This window comes from Nannobrachium achirus (assembly GCF_963921795.1).
Source record: "Nannobrachium achirus genome assembly, chromosome: 1".
In the NCBI taxonomy this organism is placed as follows: domain Eukaryota; kingdom Metazoa; phylum Chordata; class Actinopteri; order Myctophiformes; family Myctophidae; genus Nannobrachium; species Nannobrachium achirus.
Window position 1 is genome coordinate 73,481,290 of NC_137810.1, and position 22,869 is coordinate 73,504,158.

A 22,869-nucleotide genomic window follows, 5' to 3' on the forward strand; every position below is an offset into this window, starting at 1 on the left:
ATTTATGTATGTACTGTATATAGTCTATTTTATACGTCCACAGTACAGTCAATACTGCAGCATAGAAATACTCTGATAAAAGTAAAAGTCCGGAATTCCAAATTTGCAGGAGTAAAAGTGCAAAAATATTGGAATCAAAATGTGTTGATTTCGTCGACTAAAAATCTGACGAAAAATGTCCGTCGACTACCTTTTTTCACTGACTAAATAAAAGCTAAACAAACACTGAGCTATGATGACTAAAACTAAGACTAAATATAGAATTGTCAATTTCATAAAATGTCAGGGAGGGACTATTAGTGGAGAAGAGATCCAGTAGAACTAAAATACATTTTATGTTTGGTTGCGCTCGGGTGTTGCTCTCTGAAAATAGACGATCTACAAGCTTACAAGGCGACGCAGCGCGACAGGTTGTGAGCTTGTAGATCTGCTATTTTCAGCACTCAACCAAGCATAAAATCAGGCATACCATCATGGCGAACCAAATAGAAACAATTTTCAATTTCAATTCAAAGGGCTTTATTGGCATGAGAAAACATAATGTTTACATTATCAAAGCAATGTAATGTCACACTGCGGTGCTCTAGACATGTTCTCTGTCTGCCGTCTCCCCTCTGCTCTGTATGGCTAACACATTCAACTATCAAATTAAATGTTAAACACTTCATCTATTTAGAAAACAAGAAGATATGTTGACTAAGACAGTCCATACATTTGGAAACATAGTTTTACTTCAATATTGTCTTCAGTTCATGTAGGATTATTTTAAAAGTAGGCTAACTACAGTTTAATTGCAATTTGACTTCTATGGGCTGGCTTGCAGTGCACCGTTCTCCCTTACCCCAAGTGGTGTCACTGTCTCAATTGTGGGTGTGAATCTGTAGGTTCCCGTGTGTCTCTATAGATGCCTTAACAGTAAATGCACGCACAGGTCTGCACCAAATGAACCCCACCGTCCATAGGATGCAATGGATAAGTGGTCACTGCATTCACCTTTAAAAATGCATTCCATGTTTATATTGCACGTGACGTTGTTGCTTATGTTTAGCATAACTTCCACTGGAAGATTTCTTGTCCAAACAATACCCTGTAAGGCAGGGGTCTTCAACGTTTTCAGGCCAAGGACCCCTTAGTTGAGAGAGAGATGAAGCAGGGACCCCCACAACCCATAGATTCCATATAGTTTCATTGTTTGACGGCACAATCATCAGTGAATTTTGGTTTCATGTCAATTTGTGTTTTCAGATATTTAACCACTTGACCTTAAACGTGACCTTTCGCTCTGTACTTAGTCTGCTCTTTTTCTCTTCTACACCAAAGCTCTTTGCCGAAAATAGCCGTGAGCTTGTAGATCTGCTATTTTTGGCTAAAGTTATCAGAATATGTACGCTAGGGTTCAAGAAGTGATTAACACTTTGCCGTCCGAAATAGAATGGTGGTTGGTAGATTAGCCGTGAAATTTCTATTATTGTATTGTGATCTGAGACATAATATTATGTTTATAAACATGAGCCCGCCGCCCTTCCTTCTTGGACAGCGCCGTTGTTTTTTTTGTTTTTTTTTACCCAGGTCATAAACTCACCGTGATTATCTGGTTCTCCGTTGGGATAGAATGGGGGTTTTGGCCGATCATCGATCTCCCCGTGCGTTTCGCGTGCGCGATCCCTTCACGTAAATGTCCCCGCAAATAATCCATGTGTGACTCAAAAGCAGAACTGAAAATTTTCGCTAAAATAGCCCCTAGCATGGCTGCTGTAGGAGCACCAGGGTACAGACAGCAAACGAATGGCTGGGAGTAGCCTTGGAGAAGGAAAGGAGCTGACGTCACCTCTGCTTCATGTCAGACCGTGCATGAGCTATCAATGCATGAGTGGTGACTAGGGAAGGTTAGACGATCGCCGATTTTCGGATCAAAATCATTTATTCCGGTTTTAATGACAAAGTCTGGGAAAGTACGGCGTGGCTGAGACTCCCTGCTGGGATGTGCGATATAGTACGGTTTTAACATTAAGGGGCTCCCCGTGGCTTTGAAAAGGTTAATATAAAAAAGGAGAAAAAAAGCTTCTATCACACAAAGATTTGGAGGACCCCCTGTAGTAACTCTGAGGACCCCCTGGGGGTCCCGGACCCCCTGTTGAAGACCCTAGCTGTAAGGAGTCATGTGACGTCTTCAGGGCTTTGTGTCTGTTAAGAGGTTGTTGTTTTTTTGGACGTAGTCCATTATGTATGTTGATGATTGGTCGCAGTCACTGTCAGTCATTTATTTGTATAATTAAGTCAAGACTCTGAACCCCCAGTTGCTCCTGATGAGCAGTAGGTGGCGCTGTATAAATGCACCATTTACCTTTTTATGTTCTATGCAACTTTTATTTACAAAGCCTAAAAGGCAAGTCTGATTTAAATGTTCCAATGTCCAAAGCCAAATACACACATCATTGATTGCAATAATTTGTATGACAATCAATTTGCACTGTCCTAGTCTCTATTACTGTTTATTATTATTATTATAGCTATGTTTTTGCTTTTACTTATGCATTATTTTAATTTTGTGTGAAGCATTTGTTGTGTGATTTGTTTTTGTTCTTTGCAACAAAGGAAGGTGACTCTGCCAGACAGAGGGAGAGTCACAAATTATTTTACCAAATATGTTTATATCCATCAGACAATTCCAATTTACTGTGGACCTTTTTTCTGCTTTTATAAAAAATAAATGTTGAATACAACCAAATCTTTGCAGTTTCCTTTATAGTGGTATACTTTAAATCCTCAGGTCAAGCTCAGGTCAAGCTCATTAAGTCTAATCAGCTGTGTGATTAATATGAAATGCATTATGCTGTCTGGGCCCGTCCCCATACACACCCATTGTAACTTCAAACTCCATTTTAACCAGGATAAAGTCATCAAAAACATCCTTTTTTTCTGGTGACTCATACTGTCCTACTAATACATTTAGTTTTTAATATTCTTTTGTGGGAAATGGAAACATTCAATACAATCAGATTAACGTTCATGTTCCAGCATGGATTTATTACCTTCTGTTTTTAGTTACTGCAGTATCCCTCTTCAACCTGTAGGTGTCCTACCTGACCACAGGAACATAACATAACATACTCTCTACTCCAGAGTGGTCAAAATAATGTCCTATTCACAAAAGAAAAAGACTAGAAGCAGTGCTCTTCCGAGCACAGGTCTCCACCAGGTCAGGTTGGTCCTGGTGGCGCGTCCGCCGCGTCGCTAAATGTGAAAAGGGTGTCATGTTTTCTTTGGCCTTTAACGGCAATGTGACATGATTGCGTGCATGATTTGAGGCATTTTGATCCAAAAATGTGGTTGGCAAAAGTCGACCTGCTGGTGGCACTATAACAGGCTAATGTGAAAAGAGTGGCTGTTCCTTGAGCTAGTGGGAATGTGCATGCAGAATGTCTCTGTAATCACAAGCTGCCTGTAGAGATACTGTCTACCCATTTGTGTGATTTTTGGACAAAATCTGCAGGAGTACTGGCAAAAGTTAGTTTCGCAAAGGTCTGCTTGGTGGTGCTAGAACAGGCCCATGTGAATTAAAAACGTGGGGCAGAGGTTCTGAATTGGTATCCAGGGAGTGTGTGTGCACCGTTTGGCAGTGACCAGGCCAACGGTGCCAGAGATTAGCTGGTCAAACCTGATGGACGGACGCACAGACACACAGACACTCACACACGGACGGACGGACAGGGTCGAAAACTGAGTCTCTCCCCATGCCTTTCGGCTGGTGGAGACAAAAAGTTAGGGATTGCAGTAAATTGTAATGTTGCTCTAATACATGATTGTCTTGAACTAGCAAGAGGCAGTGTGCAGGTCTAATCTTTCATCCTAATACTTTTTGTCTTTATTTAAAGGCCAGTGGTTCTCAAAGTGGGGTTCCGAGGACCCCAAGGAGGTCCACAGCTAAATTAGTCTTCATATTAATAGTGTATAGCATCACATCAAAGAAGGAAAAATACCAAATTTTATAAGCATCTCTTAATGCAGAAAAAAATATATTGCTTTCTACAAAACAAATACCTTAAATTAAATACATTTGTTCAACCAATGAAAAAAAGGAGAGCACTCAAAATGGCCAGGGGGACAGGCGGGCAGACTTGTGCACTTTAGACAAAACATGTTCAATAAAATATATTTTTTGCGTGCACTTTTTAACTATCAATAAAAATAACAATTGTGGGAAATACATATGAATTCTATTATGTTTAGTTGTTTTGTAATAATTTAATTTAAGAGTAGGCCTAGTCATGTCATGTGACATGATTTTCTTTTGGCATTCACGTGCGATGGAATGGAAGACGGAAGTAAGTGAGTCTGCCCTCTTCCTACCTGAACCCACAGACATAAAAAGGTCGACGCCTCTTCTGGCTCTCTGGTACCCGTCTCGCCTTGGTGGGCATTTTTGATTGACAGGCTTGGAATTCTTCTGTGTGCGTAAGGTCGGTGGGTCGGTCAGGTTTGAATGGAAAAGTCCCGGAAAAGACCCGTTGTGATTGGCCAGTAGTGTTTTTGAGTGGCAGCCTGCCCTCGACACTTCCTCTTTTGAGCCCACCAAGGCGAGATGGGTCGCTCCAATCAACTGCAGTGGGTGGACGAGGTATCTAGCTTTTTATATCTGTGGTGTGTACCTGTAGCGTGACTGATAGCTCAAACAAATTCAGCAGCAAACATGGATATCCGTCCATTTCTGAAGCGTAAAACGCCAACACAGGAGCCGCAGCCGCCTGACGACGGCAGCCAACAGCAGCCGGTCCCGACCGCAGCAGATTCTGCCGAGATACCAGCGGCCCCAGCAGAGCCGCCAGGCCCGCAGCCGCTAGCAGCAGCCCCAGAACCACCACCCAGCCCGGGGCCATCAGTTAGAGTGGATGAGGCCCCAGAACCACCACCCAGCCCGGGGCCATCAGTTAGAGTGGATGAGGCCCCAGAACCACCACCCAGCCCGGGGCCATCAGTTAGAGTGGATGAGGCCCCAGAACCACCACCCAGCCAGGGGCCATCAGTTAGAGTGGATGAGGCCCCAGAACCACCACCCAGCCCGGGGCCATCAGTTAGAGTGGATGAGGCCCCAGAACCACCACCCAGCCTGGGGCCATCAGTTAGAGTGGATGAGGCCCCAGAACCACCACCCAGCCAGGGGCCATCAGTTAGAGTGGATGAGGCCCCAGAACCACCACCCAGCCCGGGGCCATCAGTTAGAGTGGATGAGGCCGCGGGGCCTTCGGTGGATGATCTTGGGGAAAAACACAAGCAACTTGTTCTATCTGAATTCCCCCAAAAAATGATTGGAAAAAGCAGAAGATCTTTTTCCACCATTTATTACAATAAGCACCCATGGATGGAATATTCTATTGCAAAGGACGCCGTCTTTTGTTTTCCCTGCCGGCAGTTCCAGAATGACAGCAGCGTCAAGGATTCATTTCGTAAGGATGGAGTGAGTGACTGGAGTAAGCTGGGCTCTAAACTGGACAAACACGCAATATCTGAAGGCCATAAGAACTGCATCATTAAATGGGACAACTTTAAAAAGAGTGCATCTACAGGCTCTATTGCAGCTAAACTATCAGATAGTCAAAAAGCTACTGTTGAGAAGAACAGATCTTATTTGTGCAAAGTGGTTGATGTCTGTTGTCTGTTGTCTAAACTTGGATTGCCTTTCCGTGGACACAGGGAGGGGAAAGAGTCAGACTCACAGGGCAATTTTCGTGATTTTTGCAGCTGGTATTCTATGATTCTGATTTTGAAAGCATACAGTCAAATTATTTTAATTCTACAAGTCCAAAATTCCAGAATGAAATAATTGAAATATGTGCTAATTTGGTTTATGCAGACATTGCAAAAACTGTGCAGGATACTGTTTTTTTTTTTTTCTATTATGGCAGACGAGGCCAGGTCCTCCAAAACGGAACCGTTGTCGATTTGTTTAAGATATACAGAGCAGCTTGAAATCAAGGAGCGTTTTCTGTGTTTCCTTGACTGTTCAGCATCTCGTGATGCGGCTGGGATCGTGGACGCTATAAACACAGGACTGGAGATGGGTGGTCTCAAAAACATCCCAATTGTTGCACAGAGTTACGATGGTGCCTCTGTAATGTCGGGGCACCTGTCAGGAGTACAGCAGCGCATCAAAGAGACCTATCCCTACGCAGCTTATATTCACTGCTTGGCACACAAACTAAATCTGGTGCTTGTAGAGTGTTGCACTGTCAATCGCAGCGTGAAAACATTCCTGAACGTTATTGATAAACTGTACTCTGTATTTGCACAACCGTCAAATCACCATAAATTTATTGAAATCCAGAAATCACTGCACACGAAAAAAAGGAAATGGTACAGCCCAGTGAGACGAGATGGGCATGTAAGTGGAGGGCCGTGCATGCAGTTAAAACCCACTACTCTGCTATCACTGGGTGCCTAAAAGACATTAGTGATGAGGGAGGGAGATGGGCTGTTGATGCCACTGGCCTAAATGAACACATGACAAGAATGTCATTCATTGCATGTCTGGTTTTATCTGAGGATATGCTGCGTGTGATCCACGTTACACACAAGGCCCTGCAGTCCAGCAACTCCACGCTCTGCCAGGCTGCAGAAAATCTAAAAGCTCACTTCAAATCTCTGAGGCAGGCAAACACTGATACGTGGAGCACGGTGTGGGAATCAGAGAAAAGGTTCAGCGAGGACAAGGTGAAAGACGTGGCGGCGGTGACTGTAACTGAGGAGGATGCTGAAGCAGCAGCAGCCCCTGCCCCTGGCCCAACTGCAGACCACTCCAGTGACTCCACCCCCCTCCTCCCTGTCGGGTTTCCTGATAACGTCTACTTTGGGCCAACGCCAAATGGATGATGAAAGTGAGACAGTCACAGAAGTGAGTCAGAGTGTGACAGAGAGTGACACATTTCGCCAACACCTTTATCGGCCCGTATTGGATTCTCTGATCGCAGAACTTGACAGGCGGTTCACGGGCAGGGGCGTCACAAGGGGTAGGAAAGTGGGACTGAGTTACTAGGGCCCAAGGTGGTGGAGGGGCCTTAATTATTTTATACTTTAGCTATTGAAAAATAGCAGATGTACAAGCTCACAGCGCGGCACCGAGAACTAAATATTTTGAGATGGGGGTCCGTGGCCAAATACATATCATTTTGGGGGTCCTTCACATGAAAAGGTTTGAGCTCCACTGACATCGAAACATAGATTTTTCAAAAAACCTTAGAAGGATTTGAAATATTCAAAGATTTTCATGATTTTTCAAAAATAGCAGATCTACAAGCTCGCAGCGCGGCACTCGGTGCCGCGCTGTGAGCTTGTATATCTGCTATTTTTCAATAGTTAAATCACAGGGGCCCCACAGTGAATCATTGTACCCGGGGCCCAGAATTTGGTGTGACACCCCTGTTCACGGGGGAGTCAATAGAACTTGCACAGGCATGTGCAGCAGTGTTTAAATGTGACAAGAACGGAGTGGAACCTCTCCTAGAAAGATATGCACAGCCACTGAAAATCCATCCTGTCCTGCTTGGAGCAGAGATGGATCTGGTGAAAGCCTCGGCTGCCTCGTCAAGCACAACAGTTTCACTTGACCTTGACCATCTTAAAAAGACAGTTAAAAAGGACAGCTGTCCCAATCTGTTCAAGATGCTACAGTTGGCACTGACTCTGCCAATTGGATCTGCTACCACAGAGAGGAGTTTCTCTGCCATGAGGAGGATTCCATGTTGGCTGCGCTCAACAACACTTGCCATTCTGAACATTGAGGATGACTTAACAGCAAAGTTGTCGCCTGAGAAGATTGTGGATGTATATGCAGGACGCAAGAACAGGCGTTTACTTCTACACTAGGTGAGACAATGATTCAATATGACTTACTAGGGGTGTAACGATACATTTTAATAGCGATTCGATACATATCACGATACATGGTTAACGATACGATACATGGACGATATTGATTCATTAATAGCGATACGATATGATTCGATTCAATGATTTAAAATCGATATAGTAACTATTTAGCAAAGAAATTAAATCTGTGTGAAAGGTGTGGATAGTGCAGGTTTTTAAGGAAAACATGTATTATTATGGATATAAATAAGTAAACACAGTGATTATCTGGTAAATATATGGACATTGCATATTGACAAACCTGCACCTTGACATGAACCCAGAAATTACACACATTTATCGATAGACGATATGGAAAGGAAAAGTAATTAAACCCCTTGTTTTAAATTTTTCTTTAAAAAAATGCTAAATATGTTAAATACAATGCACAAGCAGGTAGTTTCGATACAATCGATTCTTTGCACTGCCGATTCGATACGATACAAAATAAAACGATACGATTCGATTTTAGCTGTTTTCATTTCGATATACTTCGGTTTTTTAAGTTAAAAACGATATTTCGATACAGTTACTATATCGTTACACCCCTATGACTTACAACCTGCTGTATACTGTTTACTGTACTGTGTGTGTGTGTGTGTGTGTGTGTGTGTGTGTGTGTGTGTGTGTGTGTGTGTGTGTGTGTGTGTGTGTGTGTGTGTGTGTGTCTGTCTATGTGTGGGCATGTGTGTGCGTGCACGGCTGCGCATAATTTGGTTCACTCAGTGAGTACTGATATAGGCTGTGCTTCAGACAGTTGTGTGCTCATGTTAATAATACTGTATGTGTATGTAGGCTGTGTGCCTGCCAGATAGTGGTTTATAACTGTGTTGGATCGCTTTGATTGATTGATTGAAGAATTTATTAGAAGTTTGCAATAGAAAAAAGTACAGTTTCATGACAGTACAAATCACTGGTACAAGGTCAACTAAAAGGAGATCCTAGAAAACCGAGGCTTATTTCCACAGGAACCACACTTTAAGTATCTCATATAACGCTGTATTATTGTATATGGAATAATGGTGGCAGAGTCTGGCACAGTAAATTGTATTTGTTTTATTTGTTACAGTAAACATCGTGGTCTGGATGAGCAGCCATATGTTGTTGTGAGATCTTTCTTTTCTATGCCTTGTGTTGTGTTCACCAATATCATATGAATCCTATGATTAAGATCAATATCATATGAATACTATGATTAAGACCTGCAGTCATCGTTGGGCTGAGAGCTGTGGTGTGCTTCCAAATAAGGTTGACAATTGACATGTTGCTCAAGACTGCCCCCCCTAGGGCAAATGGCAAAGTCCGCCTATGCATGTAGATCTGCTATTGTCCCAATAGAACCGTGTTATACAAAATGTAATGGTTCAGGGTGGGGGGGGGGGGGGGGTCCCCAGTTAAAATATGATTATTTTGGGGGTTGTGGCCTGAAAAGGTTGAGAACCACTGGGCTATAGTGTTCCTACAGTACAAAAGACAACAAATGCATGGCATTGTATTTCAGCATGTTTTCATGCAGGGTGAACCCTGTCCTCACGTCAGTCAGCCCAATGATCTTCTATTGTGTGTTTAAACACTGACTACAGTCATAGCATAGGCTACTCATAACATAATAACTTGGAGTTGGAATGAGAGTATGACTGTATGAGACATGGTGGGACTTGCCCAACTCGTTCCCTGACTATTATGTGTTGGTTCCTCTGTGTAGAATAGATGACATGATATCATCTAATTCAGTGGTTCTCAACCTTTTCAGGCAGCAACCCCCGAAATAATCATATTTGAACTGGGGACCCCCCTGCACAAGCACTTGGAATTGTAGGAGTTTGCAGTTGGCATTACATTTAGTTTGACTCGATCTGTTCCATATTGTGAAAATAGCCGATCTACATGCTCTGTGAGCATGTAGATCTGCTATTTTCACAATGTCTGCCTCTAATATTTGACAATTTGACCAATGTTTGACCAGAGGTACTAAAAAGGTCTTTAAAGTCTTTAAATTGTCCCTTTATAAATGTGAGATACACTAAGACCAACATACATTATAAGTTATGATGTATGTTGGTCTGTTAACTGTTGAGAGAGAAAACAATGTTAACATTAAGCTAAACGTCTGGGGACCCCCCCAAATAATTTGGGGGTCCCGACCCGCAGGTTGAGAACCACTGATCTAACTGACTGTAGCCCTAGAGCTGTAGAGGCGGGTCAAAGTCACATTATAAGGAAATGAAAGTGCACAGCGTACCACGCCCTGTTGTCTAGTCTGCCTGTCTGTACTTGTTCTCTGTGGTTAATCTGGTTATGAATCTTATGATTGATGTCACCAACAAAATGCTTATTTAGACAGAGCAGAACATTATGACATCATTATGTTGATTATTTAACCCTATAAGTAACGTGTGTATTTGGTATCATTATGTACCAGTAAGACTCCCTAATCGGGAGATAAGCGACCGCCAGGTCGCAGCGTGATTTTACGGCAACATGTGTAGGAGCAGTGTCCAAAAATGTGTTTGAAAAAATTGTCTCGATGGTGGCGCTATATGGGACAGATCCATGATGAGATGAGTGTAGACATACTGTGTACCGATTTGCGTGATTTTAGGGCAAAATCTGTAGGAGCAGTGTCCACAAATGTGTTTGAAAAAATCGTCCTGATGGTGGCGCTAAATGGGACAGATCCTTGTTGAAGACATGAGTCGATGAGTGTAGACCAAGTGTGTACTGATTGCCAAATTTTGGCATGGATTGGGGCAACAGTGGCGGAGATATGAGAAGGGCAAAAGTGTGACGTGTGACGTGTGACTGACAGACTGACCCTTCGTAGTCAGGCTTACTCATCTGCGAAGAGAAAAGCCTGGTTACGACCATAGGCTGAAACGGCATGAAACGGTGCTACTTCCACCGGGAGAATTTCACCGGAAGATTGCAGCGCATGGCGTAACTTCCGTTAACCGCGGCACTTCTGGTGTCTGCAGATTCATGCCATTTACATTGCCTCTTTTGGCCAGGGTGCTGACTGACTGACTATGACTGACTGACTGACTGACTGACTGACTGACTGACTGACTGACTGACTGACTGACAGACAGCCGGTGGAGGTTATTGTTAACAGTGTCATGCGGTCTAGAGCCCGCCTTCTGTATCCTGTTATCCTGTACACGTACACACACACACACACACACACACACACACACACACACACACACACACACACACACACACACACACACACACACACACACACACACACACACACACACACAGTGTTTCCGTTGCAGACCAGATGTGCAACATGCAGAGAGCAGGCTGCTGCTTGCTCCCTGCTTCTCTTGAATATAAACCACGTGGTTGAGAGGAAGCTGTCTGTGTGAAACACTGAATATAAACCACGTGGTTGAGAGGAAGCTGTCTGTGTGGAACTCAAGTTGTTTTAACCCATTCAGGCCGGGTACACATTTTAGTGTATGGGAGGGGATTACAGTACATGTACAGTATGTAGCAACATATTTGTTTTTGTAGGCTAATTTCTGATTTAGGCCTAACTATTAATAGGTTAGGCCTTAGCACGCCCTAAGCCCCCCCCCCCCCCCCTTCCCATAAAAACCCTATCCGAACACCTACAGTCCTCAGATTTGGAGTTGGAAACTGACAATGATCTTGTCTGTTCAGTTATCAATACCCTAAGGGAGAGAATCTCGTGCTCTGTCTGCCGCTGAGTGTTAGTGAATGTAGTAAGCAATTCTAGATTTAACAGCAGGTAGGCCAATGTAAAGGCTCAAAATAAAAAAAATAAAAACAACCCCATCAAGAAAAATATCTATATTTAAAATATTTTAATACAAAGGAACTGAACTAGCCGACTCTCAAAGCTGCCAGCAGTCCATGACTTTGTTTAGTGAATGAAACATTATTTTAACCAGGGTAAAGTTAGTCTGGTGGTGCCAGCCTCACTGGGTGGGTCTGGTTTATTAACCAGGCTAGGGTAAAGAATGTTAATCAATAGTATTATTAACATGCAGTGGTGGAGAAAGTAGCCTACTCACATGTTTTATTGAAGTAAATGTATCAATACTGCAATATAGAAATACTCTGTTACAAGTGAAAGTCCAGAATTCAAAATGTACTTGAGTAAAAGTACAAAAGTATTGGCATCAAAATGTACTCAAAGTACCAAAAGTAAAACGCACAACACGTTGTGATGTGACGCGTTGTGAGCTTGTAGATTGACTATTTTCAAATAGCCGTGCTATAAAATGAGGCTAAAGTGGTTTATGTATGTTTTATAATATTATAATTGATTTCTGCTAAGTATCTAGTAATTAATGTTTTCAAATAAATGTAGTGGAGTAAAAGTAGAATATTTGGATCTGAGATGTAGTGGAGTAGAAGTAAAAGTATTGGAAATTGGAAATACTCAAGTACAATTTCACTTAAGTACAGTACTTAAGTAAATGTACTTAAATACAGTACCTAAGTAAATGTACTTAGATGTAGGCTACTTAATTAGCCTACTTTACACCACTGTTAACATGATATTCAAAGGTCTCCCTGTTCTTCTATTGTGATATTTCAATTCTGTGGTGCAGTAGGACACCTGTTGGTTGACAAGAGCTACTGCATGCATCTGCATCTACTGTAGTCTCATCATTATGATGGTGATATTGTTGTTCATCTACTGTAGTCTCATCATTATGATGGTGATATTGTTGTTCATCTACTGTAGTCTCAGCATTATGATGGTGATATTGTTGTTCATCTACTGTAGTCTCATCATTATGATGGTGATATTGTTGTTCATCTACTGTAGTCTCATCATTATGATGGTGATATTGTTGTTCATCTACTGTAGTCTCATCATTATGATGGTGATATTGTTGTTCATCTACTGTAGTCTCATCATTATGATGGTGATATTGTTGTTCATCTACTGTAGTCTCATCATTATGATGGTGATATTGTTGTTCATCTACTGTAGTTTCATCATTATGATGGTGATATTGTTGTTCATCTACTGTAGTCTCATCATTATGATGGTGATATTGTTGTTCATCTACTGTAGTCTCATCATTATGATGGTGATATTGTTGTTCATCTACTGTAGTCTCATCATTATGATGGTGATATTGTTGTTCATCTACTGTAGTTTCATCATTATGATGGTGATATTGTTGTTCATCTACTGTAGTCTCAGCATTATGATGGTGATATTGTTGCCTCATAGCAGCTCACAGTTAATATTTCAACGTATCATCCTATGTCTGTGGCATATTGATAATACAGAATGAGATTGAACATATTACTGACACGTTCTAGAAATGTGTTGTCTGTGTGAGTGTGACTGTGTGTGTGTGTGTGTGTGTGTGTGTGTGTGTGTGTGTGTGTGTGTGTGTGTGTGTGTGTGTGTGTGTGTGTGTGTGCAGAGCAGAGCATTAATCCGTCTATAAAAAGTGCCCTCTCCAGACCATGAATGCAGTTTTTATATGGTGAAAGAAATGCAAATGCCCCTCTTTACATGCCATACCTGAAGGCAGCATTTAAGAGAATTGTCTTGTCCAAACTCTCCTGAACTTGAATGCAGCATCTTATGTTGAACAAATTGCCCTCTCTGTGTAGAAATCCATGCCACATCTCTTGTATTGTCTTGATTATGCTTAGTTCAGTGTGGTATCAAGCACCGAAAATAGCTGACACGTCGCAGTGCGTGCGTGCGTGTGTGTGTGTGTGTGTGTGTGTGTGTGTGTGTGTGTGTGTGTGTGTGTGTGTGTGTGTTTTGTACATTCATTCATTAATCATTTCCTATTTTCTGCTAACCTTGACAGGTTAAATAAAGACCAAAGATGAGTGAGTGTGTGGAGAGAGAGGAGGAGGAGGAGGGAAGAGACAAACATCTCATCCACAGAGCAGAGTCTCCAACAGCCAGCTGTGGGTCTAAAGATGAACCTGGACCTCCACGCTTAAAGTAAGACAATCCTCCTGTACCATATACACACAATGGCAGTGGTGTAAAGTAACTAAGTACACTTTTGAGGTATCTATACTAGGGCTGGGACTTTAACTGATTAATTGCGATTAATTAATGACAGAACATTAACGCGATTAAAAAAATTACTTATTTTAATCGCACTTAGTTTTTGCACCACAGAACCTTCAGTTTCGGGCAAACCGATCATAGCGATGCACCAACCAAGAAGAGACAACAAACGCAAAGGGAGAAGTAGCCGATCAGAGCGCTTTGCTTTGCCCAGTGGATGCGAAATTTAGATTAAAAAAACTCACTTGTTGATTCACTCGTAATCAACAAGTAAACAAAATGTGTTTTACTTGAAAAAAAAAGCTTCTCAGGTCAAATATTTATATGCGATTAAACATGCGATTAATTTCGATTAATTAATCACAAAGCCTCTGATTAATTCGATTATTTTTCTAATCGAGTCCCAGCCCTAATTTATACTTTATGGGTACATCCAATTTGCAGTACTTTTACTTCTACTCCACTACAATTATATGATAACTTTAATTATGGCTTTTTAAGAAAGTCCAAAGCAAAGCCCATTGCCTCCAAAGCATGCTAACATGTCTTTTACGTTTCTTGACTCAGTCACATTGTTGGAAGTGGAGGACATAATTATGGTCAAGAGATGGGGACAGGGGAATTGGGAGGAGAGGGATCTATGTGTTCATTCACATGATCATTGTATGAATATTGTTGTGATTCCAGAAGTGTTGACCACAGAGCAGAGTCTCCAACACCCAGCTGTGTGTCTATGAAGAGTGACTGGTCTATGGGAAATCCTCCTCACTTCAGTGAACCTGGACCTCCACACACACAGTATGTCAATCCTCCTATTAACACTATACAATATACACTACATCATAACACAACACAGAGTCTAATAACAGTATCCTCCCCTTTCAAGCTTTATTCATAGCAGTGGTTCTCAACCTTTATAGGCCTTGACCCCCAAAATAATCATATTTCAAACAGGGACCCCCACACCCTGACTTGGAATGTAGTAGTTGAGGCATTCAATTTAGTTTCACTCCGTTCCATAGATAAATAGTGAACATAGATCAAGATCTACAAGCTCACAACGCCTTGAGATGTGAGGTGTTGTGAGCTTGTAGATCGGCTATTTTCAAATGTACTTTCTTGTTGTACAATTTACTGTGAGTGAAAGAATTGAGTGGGCCAACAAATGATCATGAACACATTGACTTCACAATGATCATTGTATGAATATTGTTGTGATTCCAGAAGTGTTGACCACAGAGCAGAGTCTCCAACACCCAGCTGTTTGTCTATGAAGAGTGACTGGTCTATGGGAAATCCTCCTCACTTCAGTGAACCTGGACCTCCACATACACAGTATGTCAATCCTCCTATTACACAATACACACTATAACACTATACAATATACTAGGGATGACCAAAGGGAGAATTTTTCTTAACCGATAACCGTAAGGCCCTATCGGTTAATTAACCGTTAACCGTTAAGGACATGTGTTAAAAAATAAGCTATTTTAGAGATTTAAAAAAGGAAAATACACGATACTGTTTTTCCCCATAATAAAGTGCCATATTTACACACTAAAAACAATAAAACTAGGAGAAACAAGAATACAAATGTTTCCTAAAAGAAATGTGTCTTTGCAAAGAAACAATGGGATTGAAATAAAAAGTCTAATGTGATGTGGCTGTGCCAGGCATGTGCACACATAGACAAAAGGGGGCTTGAGCCCCTGCCCTTTTATCCAAGTGCCCTCTTCAGACCATGAATGCATTTCTTTTTTACTATGGTAAAATAAATGCAAATTTCCCCTTTCCATACGATAACTGAAGGCTGCATTCAAGAGAATTGTCCACCTTACTTTTTTATAGTTTGATTAAAGGGTTCTTCTTTTTTTCAACTTTTTCAACTTTTTTTGGAATTTTTTAGGAAAAAGGTTACTTAAATTGTCACTGTCATTTGGCGACCCCCCAAAAATCATATGGGGACCCTCCTGGGGGTCCCGACCCACAGGTTGAGAACCACTAATCTATAGAATTCAAGGTACTATGTGTGCTGTTTGTGAAAGAATTGTCCAATTCACAATGTGTTCAATATACAGACTGACTGTGTGTTACTTTGTTTATATGATTTTATTTCATTCATGTTGACATTCATTCAGTAATCATTGTGTCGTGTTCCTTTGTTTACATGAAGTTCAACTATACAACAATGTACAGGAGATAAACCCTGAGATGTTGTGCTATGTTATTGTTCTGTAATGGGACAACAAATGATCATGAACACATTGACTTCACAATGATCATTGTATGAATATTGTTGTGATTCCAGAAGTGTTGACCACAGAGCAGAGTCTCCAACACCCAGCTGTGTGTCTATGAAGAGTGACCGCTCTAAACATCATCCTCCAGAATTCAGTGAACCTGGACCTCCACACACAAGGTAAGATCACCTACGTATATCTGTGAAGTTCAACTGGAAAGTGTTTGGTTACAGATATGGACTGTAAGAAAATACCAAATACACACATTATAGTGAAACACTGATCTCTGTGGAACAACACAAACAATGTGTTGTATCTGCTCACAGATGTGGACAGTAGGGATGGGATAATATGCGATGTTATCGTTTATCGTGATAAAAAAGATTTAATTCATTGTGATATCGTCCTCCGTCATTCACTGGAATCAATTCACCTTTAATTTACTGAGCTGCATATCCGGTACCATTTAAACCCGATATAATTGGTAAAAGATACTTATACTATATGTACTTGATACAGTCTTTTTTTCACTTTTTTACTTTTTTTACATAAACGATTTGTCGACGCGTCGGAATAACCCCCACGACTCGAGTCCACTTGATAAATCCTGAGTCGAGGACAGCTCTATTTGAAACAGGGACCCCCACACCCTGACTTGGAATGTAGTAGTTGAGGCATTCAATTTAGTTTCACTCCGTTCCATAGATAGAGTGAACATAGAAGATCTACAAGCTCATAACGCCTTGAGATGTGAGGTGCTGTGAGCTTGTAGATCGTCTATTTTCAACGTACGTTTTGTTGTACAATTTACAGTCAGTGAAAGAATTGAGATGTTGTGCTATGTTATTGTTCTGTAATGGGCCAACAAATGATCATGATCACATTGACTTCGTAAGGGATAACATCTCTCTCAGCAGTCATTATAGAGTGATAGGAGCCTGACAGGTTGATATGCCACCGACGCGAAGCGGAGGTGGCATATCAACCTGAAAGTCTCCTATCACTCTATAATGACTGCTGAGAGAGATGTTATCCCGCTTATTACCTGGCTGCTAAATAAAATGAATAATTTGACTCAAAACTAAAAACAAAACAAAGTATTTCCTTGTTTACAGACGGCTGGAAGTGTGTCCCCCCAGCGTAACACGGTCGCCTTGGAAAACAAAGAAGTGCTGGTCAAATGGAATCCATTTTCTGTTACTGCGTTGTCTATTTCTCGCCTAAAATGTTTTTAAAGACATTCTTCAGAGCAATGTTTAGTTGTAAATGACGCTGTGTGTTTGTTTACATGGTAGACATGTTGGATACGGCACTAAATTCACACAGCGCAGCCTGAATGCAGCAGCTGCTCTGAGCCGTTGATTAGGCAGCGGTGAATTATAGAGTGGAGCGGTCATTATACGCTCATAATTCACAGCTGATTTCAGCGCTCGACCAATCAGAATCAAGCATCCAAACAAGCCGGGTAATTAACAATGATAATTGTATGAATATTGTTGTGATTCCAGAAGTGTTGACCACAGAGCAGAGTCTCCAACACCCAGCTGTGTGTCTATGAAGAGTGACTGGTCTAAAATACATCCTCCAGACTTCAGTGAACCTGGACCTCCACACACACAGTATGTCAATCCTCCTATTACACAATACACACTATAACACTATACAATATACCCAATGCTATAGATATACAAGCTCACAATGCCTAAGATGTGAGGTGTTGTGAGCTTGTAGATCGGCTATTTTCAAATGTACTTTCTTGTTGTACAATTTACTGTGAGTGAAAGAATTGAGTGGGCCAACAAATGATCATGAACACATTGACTTCACAATGATAATTGTATGAATATTGTTGTGATTCCAGAAGTGTTGACCACAGAGCAGAGTCTCCAACACCCAGCTGTGTGTCTATGAAGAGTGACTGGTCTATGGGAAATCCTCCTCACTTCAGTGAACCTGGACCTCCACACACACAGTATGTCAATCCTCCTATTATACAATACACACTATAACACTATACAATATACTAGGGATGACCAAATGGAGAATTTTTCTTAACCCTACAAGGCCCGAATTAATTTCTACTGGCCAAAAAAAATTAAAAAAATTCAGATGGTGTTGTAGGAGTACTAATCACAGGAAAATGTAATTTAAAAAAATTAATAATGTTTTTGTAAGGTTTTATAGTCATAAAGCATAAATCATGCTCTAATTTGCATATTGGGGATATTTTTCACAATATTAACATATGCACGTGTTTTAGACATTCTAATGATCACGAAAAAAAATATTACAGGCATTTTACTACTGTTTTAGTGAGGAATAGCTTCATTTAAAAAGTGAGATGTTGTTCGTCCAGACGCTGGAATTTCAACTTCTCTGGGAGGTGTCAATGTCAGCCCCTGTGGGGGGTATTTATATGCAAATATCGTGGCCAATGGCATTGTAATACTAAACAATAGGATTTAATGGTGATGTTAATGTGAAAAAAGAACAGGAAAACTAATTATAACATTTTTTAAAAAATGATTTAAAAAACGTTGCCAAAAAGCTACGCTGGGCCTTGCAGGGTTAACCGATAACCGTAAGGCCCTATCGGTTAATTAACCGTTAACCGTTAAGGACATGTGTTAAAAAATAAGCTATTTTAGAGATTTAAAAAAGGAAAATACACGATACTGTTTTTCCCCATAATAAAGTGCCATATTTACACACTAAAAACAATAAAACTAGGAGAAACAAGAATACAAATGTTTCCTTAAAGAAATGTGTTTTTGCAAAGAAACAATGGGATTGAAATAAAAAGTCTAATGTGATGTGGCTGTGCCAGGCACGTGCACACATAGACAAAAGGGGGCTTGAGCCCCTGCCCTTTTATACAAGTGCCCTCTTCAGACCATGAATGCATTTCTTTTTTACTATGGTAAAATAAATGCAAATTTCCCCTTTCCATACGATAACTGAAGGCTGCATTCAATAGAATTGTCCACCTTACTTTTTTTATGAGTTTGATTAAAGGGTTCTTCTTTTTTTCAACTTTTTTTGGAATTTTTTAGGAAAAAGGTTACTTAAATTGTCACTGTCATTTGGCGACCCCCCAAAAATCATATGGGGACCCTCCTGGGGGTCCCGACCCACAGGTTGAGAACCACTAATCTATAGAATTCAAGGTACTATGTGTGCTGTTTGTGAAAGAATTGTCCAATTCACAATGTGTTCAATATACAGACTGACTGTGTGTTACTTTGTTTATATGATTTTATTTCATTCATGTTGACATTCATTCAGTAATCATTGTGTCGTGTTCCTTTGTTTACATGAAGTTCAACTATACAACAATGTACAGGAGATAAACCCTGAGATGTTGTGCTATGTTATTGTTCTGTAATGGGACAACAAATGATCATGAACACATTGACTTCACGATCATTGTATGAATATTGTTGTGATTCCAGAAGTGTTGACCACAGAGCAGAGTCTCCAACACCCAGCTGTGGGTCTATGAAGAGTGACCACTCTAAACATCATCCTCCAGACTTCAGTGAACCTGGACCTCCACACACAAGGTAAGATCACCTACGTATATCTGTGAAGTTCAACTGGAAAGTGTTTGGTTACAGATATGGACTGTAAGAAAATACCAAATACACACATTATAGTGAAACACTGATCTCTGTGGAACAACACAAACAATGTATTGTATCTGCTCACAGATGTGGACAGTAGGGATGGGATGATATGCGATGTTATCGTTTATCGTGATAAAAAAGATTTAATTCATTGTGATATCGTCCTCCGTCATTCACTGGAATCAATTCACCTTTAATTTACTGAGCTGCATATCCGGTACCATTTAAACCCGATATAATTGGTAAAAGATACTTATACTATATGTACTTGATACAGTCTTTTTTTCACTTTTTTACTTTTTTTACATAAACGATTTGTCGACGCGTCGGAATAACCCCCGCGACTCGAGTCCACTTGATAAATCCTGAGTCGAGGACAGCTCTATTTGAAACAGGGACCCCCACACCCTGACTTGGAATGTAGTAGTTGAGGCATTCAATTTAGTTTCACTCCGTTCCATAGATAGAGTGAACATAGAAGATCTACAAGCTCATAACGCCTTGAGATGTGAGGTGCTGTGAGCTTGTAGATCGGCTATTTTCAATGTACGTTTTGTTGTACAATTTACAGTCAGTGAAAGAATTGAGATGTTGTGCTATGTTATTGTTCTGTAATGGGCCAACAAATGATCATGATCACATTGACTTCGTAAGGGATAACATCTCTCTCAGCAGTCATTATAGAGTGATAGGAGCCTGACAGGTTGATATGCCACCGACGCGAAGCGGAGGTGGCATATCAACCTGAAAGTCTCCTATCACTCTATAATGACTGCTGAGAGAGATGTTATCCCGCTTATTACCTGGCTGCTAAATAAAATGAATAATTTGACTCAAAACTAAAAACAAAACAAAGTATTTCCTTGTTTACAGACGGCTGGAAGTGTGTCCCCCCAGCGTAACACGGTCGCCTTGGAAAACAAAGAAGTGCTGGTCAAATGGAATCCATTTTCTGTTACTGCGTTGTCTATTTCTCGCCTAAAATGTTTTTAAAGACATTCTTCAGAGCAATGTTTAGTTGTAAATGACGCTGTGTGTTTGTTTACATGGTAGACATGTTGGATATGGCACTAAATTCACACAGCGCAGCCTGAATGCAGCAGCTGCTCTGAGCCGTTGATTAGGCAGCGGTGAATTATAGAGTGGAGCGGTCATTATACGCTCATAATTCACCGCTGATTTCAGCGCTCGACCAATCAGAATCAAGCATCCAAACAAGCCGGGTAATTAACAATGATAATTGTATGAATATTGTTGTGATTCCAGAAGTGTTGACCACAGAGCAGAGTCTCCAACACCCAGCTGTGTGTCTATGAAGAGTGACTGGTCTAAAATACATCCTCCAGACTTCAGTGAACCTGGACCTCCACACACACAGTATGTCAATCCTCCTATTATATTACACAATACACACTATAACACTATACAATATACCCAATGCTATAGATATACAAGCTCACAATGCCTTAAGATGTGAGGTGTTGTGATCTTGTAGATTGGCTATTTTCAAAAAATGAGCCTCTCTCTTATATTATTTGACCATTTTCTTACTTTTTTATATGATTAATTTTGATGGAGTAATAAAGGATTCTTCTTTTTTTCAACTTTTTTAACATTTTTAGTATGAAAAAGGTTACTTAAAGGCATACCATGTAACTTTCCCAAGTAGTGGTAGTGGTCACTAGCGGTATTGCAGGTACCGGTATTTCCAGTGTAGTTCCTACACTAACCATTATGGAGGGGATCTATACGCAGTTATAGCCTGATTTCAGACTCTGCGCTGGAGCTTAAGAGTCTGAGCCTGAGCCATTGTGTTGAGATTTCAAAGGGGAGGGGATTTAAAATTTGAAATTCCCAATCACAAGCGATCTGGTGGGAGGGTTGTGTTTGACTTTTGCACACAAAACAATCCCTCCTCCCCCTCCCCTCAATGACATGCACCCAACAGGTCAGTGTCTTTGATGTTTCACTGATTAGAGAGAATCACTAACGAGCTACTCGACACTTGTATGGCTCAATCAATGCCTGCAGTTCGGAGTCCTTTTGAAGTTCAAAGGGAGCAATTAAGAACTCTGGTGAGCCACGCAGCCACCCCTCCCTCCACTGTTTCTGTAGATTTTTTTCCGTCTTGCTTTGAATTCATTGGTCGGTTCGCCAAGATACGGCTTTGAACCGAATCAAGAGACTCGTCATATGACATATCCAGACCAAGAGATGCAGTTCACTCAGAGAGTGGGCGGGTCTATTGGCTGGAGCCAGGCTAACGCAGTTACTAGTTAGCTGCATAGTATATAGGCTGGCCCCAGGCTAACTCAGCACCGTTACCGAGTTATGTGCCGTTATGGACAGAATAGTAAATATTCGTCCCCCCGACTTTCGGCGGGGGGATAGCTACACGCTAAGCGACCATTCATAAACATTGAAAGTTTTGGGGAATGGTGCATCGCTGCGATATTCACTCAGAGAACACAATATGATTGCAAATGTAAGAGTAGCCCAGAGTCAATAACAATGTCTTTAGGAGATTCGGATGTATTCAAATTCAAATACTTGTGAATGAACACACACACAAAGGGCAGCTGAATAAACAGGACGGTCGTCAGAGGGCTACACGCAGTTACTAGTTAGCTGCATAGTATATAGGCTGGCCCCAGGCTAACTCAGCGCCGTTACCGCGTTATGTGCCGTTATGGACAGAATAGTAAATATTCGTCCCCCCGACTTTCGGCGGGGGGATAGCTACAAGCTAAGCTACCATTCATAAACATTGAAAGTTTTGGGGAATGGTGCATCGCCGCGGTATTGACTCAGAGAACACAATATGATTGCAAATGTAAGAGTAGCCCAGACTTGAACACACACACAAAGGGCTGCTGAATAAACAGGACGGTCGTCAGAGGGCTACTGCTAAAACATCCTTTGACCAGCGTTGCTATCCATCGTATACATTGACTAAATTCTATACCAACGTATGGTATGCACTTGCACTAAAAGTACAACAATGTCAAAGAGCAAGTATGTTTATTTTTTACAAACTTACCAGTTCAAAAGAAAAAGAGCCAGTTTCCAA

At 41.1% G+C, this 22,869-nt stretch overlaps 2 protein-coding genes across 2 annotated transcripts in view; both read left to right on the forward strand.

Annotated features, from left to right (window-relative positions):
* The window catches only part of LOC308289845 (protein NLRC3-like), a gene marked incomplete at both ends in the record, with an annotated part of 71,751 nt that extends 66,910 nt beyond the window's left edge, over positions 1-4,841 (forward strand). Inside the window, one exon of the mRNA XM_080731611.1 lies at positions 4,733-4,841. Coding sequence (XP_080587737.1) covers positions 4,733-4,841 — 109 coding nt within the window. The remainder of the gene's footprint in view (positions 1-4,732) is intronic.
* A 1,702-nt stretch (positions 4,842-6,543) lies between these two features.
* LOC308289853 (uncharacterized protein) overlaps positions 6,544-22,869 on the forward strand; it is a gene marked incomplete at both ends in the record, with an annotated part of 100,147 nt that continues 83,821 nt past the window's right edge. The window contains one exon of the mRNA XM_080731622.1: positions 6,544-6,824. Within this exon, the coding sequence (XP_080587748.1) occupies positions 6,544-6,824 (281 nt within the window). The remainder of the gene's footprint in view (positions 6,825-22,869) is intronic.